At 40.3% G+C, this 10,417-nt stretch overlaps 1 protein-coding gene across 1 annotated transcript in view; it reads right to left on the bottom strand.

Annotated features, from left to right (window-relative positions):
- ntrk2a (neurotrophic tyrosine kinase, receptor, type 2a) overlaps nt 1-10,417 on the bottom strand; it is a gene marked incomplete at both ends in the record, with an annotated part of 72,115 nt that overhangs the window by 8,555 nt on the left and 53,143 nt on the right. The window contains 4 exons of the mRNA XM_079222516.1: nt 2,104-2,194; nt 2,843-2,998; nt 3,120-3,292; nt 8,029-8,159. Of these exons, the coding sequence (XP_079078642.1) occupies nt 2,104-2,194; nt 2,843-2,998; nt 3,120-3,292; nt 8,029-8,159 (551 nt within the window). The remainder of the gene's footprint in view (nt 1-2,103; nt 2,195-2,842; nt 2,999-3,119; nt 3,293-8,028; nt 8,160-10,417) is intronic.

The raw sequence follows: 10,417 nt of genomic DNA, 5'->3' as shown, positions 1-10,417 counted from the left end.
CCTTTCCACCTCCTGTTCCACTTCATCCTCACTGAACAGGGCCTCGAGGTACTTGAACTCCTTCACACCCAGAGGGTGCAGTCCATCATTTTATGGCAGCGAACAATGGCCCCCGACAGACAGATGGTACTGACTCTCATCCCGACCGCGTCACACCACCCCAGTGCATGCTGAAGGTCACTGTGTGATTGAGCCAACAGAACCACATCAACTAGAAAGAACGGAGACATAATTCTGAGATCCCCAAACCAAACATTCTGCTCCCTTGGGATCCTGTCAATGAAACTTCCAAACAGAACATCTCTCTTGCTGCCAAAGAGCTATTTGACTACAACCGTGACCTCTGCCAGGGATATGAATAAGTCTTTGCCGTAGTCCTGAAACTCTTCTTCTTCTTCAGGTTCCATATCTCCAGCCTCTCCGAAGAATACGCAAAACAATCTTCTGGAGATGGAAGTGGAAGACCTCGCTGACAGCGGCCTCAGGTGCATGTTGCATAATTCCACCGACCCCAATGCCCATCCCTGCGATTGGTGGACCCACAGGAAAGCGACCCACGTTGATTTTTTAGACTATGGTCTGCAGCAGGGGGCCCCGGTTTCCCTTTTCCAGGCAAGGTGCTACAACTCTTATAGAGGGTTGCTTTCGGTTGAGCCCCTTCCCTGGGACCACTTTGCCTTGGGAGACCTTACCAGGAGCTATTGCCCTCAACAACACTCCCAGGGCTACTGGAGCACACAAACCCCTCCCCCACGCTACGGTGGTGATTCACTGGATAGATTTCTACATAAAAGTAAAATGCATCGATCAATGCCATTACTGAATTATACTACATCCATCATGGCCCACCGATCATTGTTATCTTTCAGAATTTTATTGTTAAGTTTATACTCTTTCTCTCTTTTTCCGTCATTGTCATTTATGTCAGTTTGTCACAGTGGACGGGAAAGGTCAGGAAAAATGGACAGTCACTATCAATCCATCAGTGCGATTTATTAGATCTGGCCTTTTGGAAAGGTGACAGATGGCTGTACGGTAAAGTAAAAACACACCCCTCTCAGCTGTCTCTCATACATCCCTGAGTTATCTTGACACTCATAGTGTAGCTGCTAAATGTCCCTGCAACATACACACACAAATACTATATCATATACTATAAAGCATATCATATTTTAATTGTGGCTGCTTGTTGCAGAGTAGTCCTGTCTTCACCACCCTGGGATGGTTCTGCAGGTCAGTGTTTACATCCCACTTACACTAACTTCCTGCAGTGTGAAAATAACTCTATACATGTCTTGTGTGGCTCTGCATTATTATATCAGACTCAAAATACTGGAATAAAAAACACACTCTTATCATGCTGTGGGTTGGAGTTTGATTAACACAAAATACAATGTGTTTATGTTAAAATGTTTCAACTAACCAGACTATGTGCACTTTATAGAAACATTCCCGTGTTTGTTTCATTGTATAAGTAGAACATTTCAGAGTGTGATGTTTCATACATTTCTCAAAAGAGATACAGTAGATTTAAAGTAAAAACTATGCCTTTTCAAAAACAAATCAGCAGATTTTTTTGTGTGCCTTGTCTCCAGGTACATATTTTATATTGCATTGACAAAGTCCTCAGTAAAGAAAATGAAAATACTGTATAATTATAATTGTCATGAATAGTTTTCATGAGAGGAGTGTATACAAATATATTGGTGCTTGCAATGCAGCTGTCTGCTCTGACGGTCTCTGGTGAACAGCAGCTACATAAAATGAACACCTGCTTATTAATAAAAGAATACTGAATACATTATTTTGTAAAACAAATTAACAACAAATTGTTTTTATCAGCCCTCAATGGCGGAAAATGCTGCAGTATTTATTCAAACAAGCAGCCCTTACTTCACACAAAGTGTGACCTAACAAAACACGCAACCTAACCTTCCTTACATTAAATGACATACGGCATCACAGTGAGCTACATGTTATGTTTAATATCACTGCTCTACACACAGCAAGCTTGTCACTGTAACTCCATCACAGTCAGGCATACCCATCATGCAGGGAAGAGTGAGGCTAAAAGAAGGGCCATAAAAAGATATCGACACATACACCTACCCTGTAGTAGTCCGTGCTGTAGACATCTCTGGACATGCCAAAGTCTCCAATCTTTACCAGCAGGTTCTCGCCCACCAGGCAGTTCCTGTTGGTCAACAGAGAGAACCAAACAACAAACTTAGTAACAGCAATCTGCTGTGGTGAGATTAATGTGGATGCTTTACATTACTTGAGTTAGAGGATGTTATGTTTACCTATGGTAAAATAATTGTGAGTGGACATTACCATTGCAGGGAGACTTGTCCTTAATAGGACAAGTCTCACATGTCCCAGGAACGGTTGGACCGAAGAACAAGTTCATCATTTTTATGCATGTTTCATTCACGATTCCCTAATTTTTCACCCAATTTTGGTACCCCCCTACAAAGACCTTTTTTTATGAGAAGCTCTATAGGGTAAAATAAAAGAAGACTACTTCAATTTGCTTTGTATTGTTGTATTTTTATATATTTTGATGAGAAGTATTTTTTATCAGGCACATTATATCGGGTAAATAATACCCAACGTTAATGATGGTGTTACTATTTGTAACATTAGTGCTCTAACGACAATCAAAGGAAACATCATTAATTAACAGGTATTTCAATTGTGGTGTGTTTTCACTTCGTCATTATCTGTTATTCCTTACATGTAGAAGGGGCTGAATAAATGTCCCTGTTTAAAGAATGTGTAATGTTAATTGAGTCCATAAAAATAAGCAGTAGCAAATGAAGTAAGGGAGTAAGTGACACACCTGGTGGCCAGGTCGCGATGCACAAAGTGCTGTGAGGCCAGGTAGACCATGCCAGATGCTATCTGCTGGGCGATGTGCAGCATCTGAGACTGGGTCAGCTCTACAGGTCTGGTGGTCTGGCCCTCTGCCATCAGAACTGCATCCGGACCGTGAGCCCTGCGGGGGAACAGGTGGGAGGTTGTCACGTGAGCACAGTTATTGTTTGCTGGAGTCATGTTGTTTCCTGTGCAGTGTTGCTAACTATCAGCCTTGGATGTAATGAAGAAAAGAGCCGTGCCTGAGGAACTTGTTGAGGTCTCCATGTTTCATGTACTCAAACACCATGATGAGAGGGTCGCTCTCCACACAGACCCCGTAGAAAGTGACAATGTGTTCATGTTGAAGGTTGGTCAGCAGCTCAGACTCACGATGGAAATCCTTCCTGGCATTTTCACTGGCCTCTTTAAGGGTCTGAACACACACAGAAGCGACATTTTAATACACTGGCAAATTAAAAAGTCACACATTATGCCACGTACACTATTGCCAATTAGTCATCTTCACAGTACACCCAGTCTGCTCCAATTTCTTGGCTGATGTCCACTAGAAAAGAAAAGTGAATGTCTTGCCTTGTAAAAATGAGTTACAGCAACTCGGCACACAGAGTGTAAAATTCAAGGCACCGAGTCAGGACTGATGACAATGGCAGAGCAGTAAAAAAGTATATATTAATGTAAGTCATTACAATGTACAACACTGTTTACATTCATTATATTCCCTTTGAAACTAATCTTTTCTCCCTTCCGTGAATCAGGAAATCTGTCAGGGAGGTTCTCTAATGCAAGTGTAAGTGTAAGTGTAAGAAACATACAAGTGAGAGAGTGAGAGATGCAGAAAAGAAAAGTGATACGGGGTCTGTATTCATTTCACATCAAAAGAAGAAAAATATAGAACATTCCTCTTGTCCTACATGAATAATTTATTGTCTTCCTACAGTATATGACATGGATATATGTTCACTTTCCACCTTGTGTGTGTGTGTTTGTCTGTGAATGTACTAACATCACAGATAGAAGCTCCTATTACAAATATAGGTTTAAAGGACAAGGAGAAGTCACTAAGAAATCTCAAGGAGACGGAAATGACCCGTGACCTTTCGGCTGAAACACCGGAAAATGACACAGACTGTAACTCCACCCACCTATATCGTCAACCAATCATGTATCATGATCAAACAAAGGCTTGGTCATGTACATTACAGGCTGTAATGAGATACAACACGATGATGGTGGATTAGCACAGTATGGATACTGTATGAAACCCTACACTCCAATCTCAGTTTGAAATGTGATGTTGGACGTGTAGAAAAACTGGAATTGGCTTTCCTCTCAACGCCTATCTTAGACCTTTCAGTTTCTGTTTATGTGACTGAATCTGTTTTGGGGGTAAGAGAACTGATACAAAGAGATGATACCATTTTCATAAAGAGTTTAGAAAATCTAAATGGCTTTATTAATGGTTAATAAATCCTTTTCTGAAGCAGTATCTGCCATTAAAAAGCATCTATGATCAGTATTTATTACTTTTTGTAACCATATATTTATACATTTTGGTTACATACCGTATTAATAGTCACGTAAATAAGTTTCTAACTTTATAAGAAGCCAGCAAATGATAAGCCAGCAATGATAAGAGGTCAAATGATCAAGAAGCTAAAAAGACAAAGCAACATTTGTTCTTATTAGGGAATGATTTAATAACTGCTAATCAAGCTAGCTTTACAAAGACTGACCTGTTAAAAGTGGCACTAAAATGATCAAGGCTCAATCATGACGTTTTAATATTAACATGTGACCTATTTGAAATCACACTGTACTGTTTGTACACCATGTGCTCCTGGAAAAAAAAAGGATATGGATACAAATGTAACAAATGCGTTCAATCAGCGAACTGAACTGTTCAAATGTCCACTGGAACAAATATTGAGCAAACCATATTTAATGATACATTCAGAGACTTTCCTGTGAGCCTGAAGCATCTTGCTGCAGTATGAACTATCACGCTTCGAGTCTCTGAACACAATGCCGTGTTAATTCCCAGGCTAGAAGCCATAATATTGCACTGTTAGTCATCCAGTCTGCGCACATTCAGGTCCCTGGACAAATAAGAAGCAATCAAGAACCTCTCGTCCAGGAATGTATAGTGACTCACATGTACATGTGTGAAGGCAACATTACTGAGAGTGCTAGGTGCTCATGATTAATGACATCCAGGAGTGTAAGCGTGCATATGGGCGTGTACATATTTCTATGTGTATCTGCATGTGATAAAGTGTGTCTGTTGTTGATTGCCCTTCAGTGTATGATATACAGTAACAGAGAAACTCGCTTCTGTATTATGGTTGACTGGCTGATTGATAGCAGACCCTTAAACCAGAACCATTAAGGTCTATTAGTGAGTGTAGGTTATTTTGATGTTGTGTACATGTTTCTCTAATGTAGCATGCATGCCAGAGTACAACATAAGTACAGTATGTACATGAGGAAGGTACTTATGAGAGGAACCCAGCATGCTCTCTTAGGAATGATGATTGAATGCACTGACACATCGTGTAGCTGCTTTATGTACATTATTGATATGTGTATCCATTAAAATGTTAGAGGTTAACGTGAAATTCCAGAAAGTTGGCAAAAGAAGAAACAAATCAGTGTGTTGCAAACTTTCATAATCTAAAGTGACAGTAAGATGTGCTCTATATTTCAGTGTCATATGCTAATTGTACTAAATGTAATATGGCATTTATATTACTTTACAAGATTGGGAGCATTTTGATTGCCTCTCAACTGCTCTCAAGCCGGAGGTTTGCAGCTAAGCAAACTGTGGTGGAAATTTATCAAAAGTGCTTTATTCTTAAATGTGTAGGTGAACTCTGAAAGCAGAGTTCAGTTCATCTTGACCCAGTCTGAACTGTGCCATCCGGGTGGAACAATAACAGGTGGATCTCTGTATTTGTTTGGGATTCTTTTCGTTTGTTGTCTTTCTTTCCTCTCACTCTTCACTCTCTGGGCCGGGGCCAAACAACAGGTGGCAGACGGCTACCAAGGCCTGTCAGCACACTGCGAGGACAGTGCAGGGGAAAGGGGAAAGGGCAAGCATTTCAGTAATAATTGTTGATGTATAAAACTCGTGTTGAACTATTTTTCCTGGTCAGACCTCCGAACCATCTGTGGTGACAAGCTCTGTCCATTCAATTGAATTATTCCAAGTTTCTGTTTAATAAATGCTTAAAGACATTTCACTGTTTCACATCACATTTGTTTTCTCTAAAGGAGATTGATAAGGTTCATTAATTTCCATTACATAAACGTGCTGAGAGAGCTAACAGTAAAGGGGTACCGGAGGTGTTCTCTGCTCACGTATACATTACTCCACTATATCTTTACATAGCAAATCATTTTTATGCCATATTAATGCTCTGAATCCCGATTATAGCATATTCAATTAATTTGTGTTCCCTATTTACATTTCTATAACAATGGCCATCAACAAAGATGTTGCCAAAAATCGAAAGATCAGCCCACCCAAATAAAAAGGTGTTGGTTTTTGTACTCAAATGTCATGCTGTAAGTTTTGGTTTTAGTTTTGAGCAATCTGCCGCTGAGATAAAACAAATACCTAACTTTGGACATCTGAATTACTGTACATTCTTCAAAAAGAATGGCCCCGTTTAGCTTGTTTTCTAAATTGGATGAACCAACCTTTTAAGCAAGAAGAAGTCAATGACAATGCCATCATTTAATCAAAAAATGTGATTCCCCCAGCTTTCATCACGTCTCCTCTTTGTTGATGCAGCAACAAGGAGGAGGAGATAAAGACAACTGGAGAGAAACGGTGAGTCATACCAGTTGACACAAATACGAGGACGAAAAGAGCAGGAAGATTGTGCTGTGAGCAGGAGGTACATTAGCTAGTTGGAAAAAAAATCCAATGAATTGGGAGAGTTAAATCAATGAAGTTACTCTAATGACTAAATGATTAATCTACATGCAACCACACCTATGGCACTTTATTTTCAGTGTAAGTTGACTGTTGATAATATAATGCTTTACCAGAATTTACATGCTGTACAGAACTGTGCTTCTGTGAGAATTTCAGGTGCATATTTCACTGAGAGCTCAGACTGAGCTGAAGCTAAGCTGGCAGCAAACATCAGCGGGCCAGCAAGCGGTTTAGAGAAAAAGAAGGTGGAGGATTTGAGGAGAGGTAAGTAATAAGATGAATGGCTGCAGAGGAGAAAGGAAAAGTACTGCAGGTGAGAGTTAGAGGTGAGGCATGGTAGACAGAGGAAGTGGGGACAGATAGAGAGGGGGAGGAGGGGGACGACTCTCACAGGTCATGTATTGTTAATGAGGAGATCTCCACCAATACGATCGTGTTTCACCGCAGACCAGGAGAGAAAGCATCCTTGATGGAGAGATGCATCATGGAAAGATGTGATGGGCGGATGCTCCCTGCTAAACCATTCAATTTGACCCCGGAAGTCAGCGGTTTGAATGTAATTCCACCTTTCGCGTTAAGAAAAAAAACTCTTTAAGGAGGACTTTCTAACAATAGAGGAAACGGAGGTGGGGAGATGGCAAACATGGAATCGTCTAACGTATCAGGTTCAGAAACCCACGATTATCTGCTTTAAACTGTAAATATATATTCAAAGAAAATGTAAATGAAATGTATTGTCACACATGTACACAGCAACGCCCACAGTGATATGAGCCTCAGCAGCTATATATATAGAAGCCAATAACTTCAGCTACAATATCAACATTGTTATTTTGGTGCCACCAACCCTTCTGTAGGGGTTAAGGTTTTTAAAGTATCTCATCTGAAAACTAGACCAATCATAATTTGAAACACCTTCTTTGTAATGCAGACTGGATGGTGTTTCATTTCTTTTGGCAGAGACAATCTGTCCCTTCCTTGTTTTAGTTTGGGTTTTATTCAAAGGGATTGAGTAATAATCTCACATTTCAAGGACAATAGGGCAACAGAAAATAGACCATGAAAACCAATTCTGGCGGTCTGGCAGTTCTATGAAGGAACTATAACACTTTAGCAGTAGGAACAAACACAATTGTTTTCTTGACTTTTGAACAGTGTTTTCTTGCAGTAAAGAAAGTGAGAATAAGACCAGCAGGCCCTCAGATTACCTTGACAGCCACCAGTATCTTCTCCTGGTCAGGGGAAAGATTGTAACACTCGGCCAGGAAGACTTTCCCGAAGGCTCCCTCTCCCAGCTCTCTCTTCAGCACGATGTTGTGTCTCTTAATGTGCTGGACGACTGGAAGAAGAGGAAAGACGGAGAGAAAGAGAAGAATTCATTTTTAAAGGTGGCCATCTTGGTTTAGAAACATTATGTACGTTAGTTCACATGAGGTCACAAAAACGAGATGCCTGACATTGTGACACATCGAATAAACGCCAATTATTGAAGTTTGGAACATCATTGTAATTTATTTTGATTGCATGTCTGTGTGGGATTGTACCAAAACCAGATTAAACAAGTATAAGAATATAAAAGGAAATACAAATCATGCTGGAGATGTATCTTCTAAAGCTGCAAGGTGAGGTTTTTTGTAAGCTTTTATAAAAATGTTTAATGATTCTCTGTTGTTGAAATAAATTTTTACTCTAATGTGAATCTTAAAAACGTATCTTCTTTTCTGTTTCATGTCGGGTTGACAAACCTGCTCTCTGTTGCTAAGTAACTTGCGACTCGACGGCAACTGATTTCTTAGAAAATGTAACTTTTTCAGTGGCAGTGATAGATAAATGTGTTCTGCAGAACATGGTGCCCTTACGACTGCAAAGAAAACACATATGGTCCTATAACACATGCACTTGGGTCCTTCTTGCACACACACACACACACACACACACGCACACACACACACACACACACACACACACACACACACACACACACACACACACACACACACACACGAAGAGCTGAGATTTATCTGTGATGTGATTAAGAGGTGCATTTGAAGAAAAGCTGTCCACTCAGAATATCACATTAAAGACCAGCTAGACTCTCAGAAGCTGCATCGATCTACACTGTGAGCTACCGAGGTCCACCATAACCCAATATGATAAAGACCGACAAAGAAGAACACACACACACACACACACACACACACACACACACACACACACACACACACACTCACTCACTCAGAGAGAAAGAAAACATCTAAATCACATATTCAAAAGCATATCTAAGATTGTAAAGGAGAAGAACACACGCCATGCAATAAGTGTGTGTGTGTGTTTGTAGGTTTTGCACAGTATACACCTGTCTCAAATTATGTCTACTTCCTACTAATTTGTTTTGCCAGATGCATTATGGTATAAAAATGAATTTCTGAGGTCACACCTTTTCAAATGTAGCAAATGTTGCCTATATACCGTGTATATACTGTTATTTTGTACTTTTGTATTTTCCAGCACTTTAACTTTTAATGTATTTGTATATTTACACGTGAGTTGTTGTGAGATAAATTGCTATTTTGTTATTTCAAGAGTAATTTCAGTTCCTACTCGCCGTTATCTTACGGGGGACAAGTGTGAGTCTAACAGTCTCAGTGTCACGGGAATCTGCTGTGAACACGTGAACCCGAAGTTAGCGTTTACACTGTTTTGACGTAGAGGTGTTGTTTGAAGAAGATTATCTAAAGAGGGACCCACAGGCCAGATGGACAAAAGAAAGCCGGGATATATTAGCATGTTTATCCCTCGGCATCAGCTACAAAGAAAGTGAGCGATCCAAATCAGACACACAGGTGCATGCTAGATCTGCTGAAAGGCTCAAATGCTCACGGTTGATTCTCCAGGTGACTGAGGAAGTTGTACCTTCAGTGAGGAGGGTGTCACAATAATCCTTGATGCGGCTGCAAAGCCTCTTTCAGTTGCAAGTGTTCGAAAGCGTTGAGGAGCGCAGTATGACAGTGAGTCTGATTGGCCTTTTCAACGAGCAGAGAAGTTGAACCTGCACCAGATTTCGGAGGACTTCGCGGCGCACAAAGCTCTCACAAAGCCGCTCAGGAAGGTGAGCACAACAACACACATACGTACTGTGATGATTGGAACTCTTCGGAGGAGAACGTTGCTAGGCAACGTTGCGTTCGTGTGCGTGCATTTCACAGCGTGCGAAAATGTGAAGCTCAATTGGTTCCAGTGTTTGTGGCTGCAGCCGCTGTGGAGTTTTTTATTGCTGATCTCTGTGCTGCCTGTTTTGTTGCTGTTTCATGTTATTAAATTGATGTGGTTTAATGCTTGATACAGATGATATAGCTCTTTTTTATTTATTGTTGGTCAGATTAGTTTGGCCTCTTTTCTAGTTGATTATAGTAATGTTACACGGAGGAAGGCTGTACTTTTAATTGTTCATGAATAAAACATCTTAAGAGCAAACCTACACTACAGCAGCTTTGAGGAAAACACATGAAATAGCTTGTCACCAAAGAATTTGAAGATATGTGCTAATTAGTACAATATAGGTTAAACATAATGTTTAAATGGGAACGGTTAGTAGAG

This window comes from Taurulus bubalis (genome assembly GCF_910589615.1).
Source record: "Taurulus bubalis genome assembly, chromosome: 8".
Taxonomy (NCBI): Eukaryota; Metazoa; Chordata; class Actinopteri; order Perciformes; family Cottidae; genus Taurulus; species Taurulus bubalis.
This window is presented reverse-complemented; position numbering and strand designations above follow the sequence as displayed.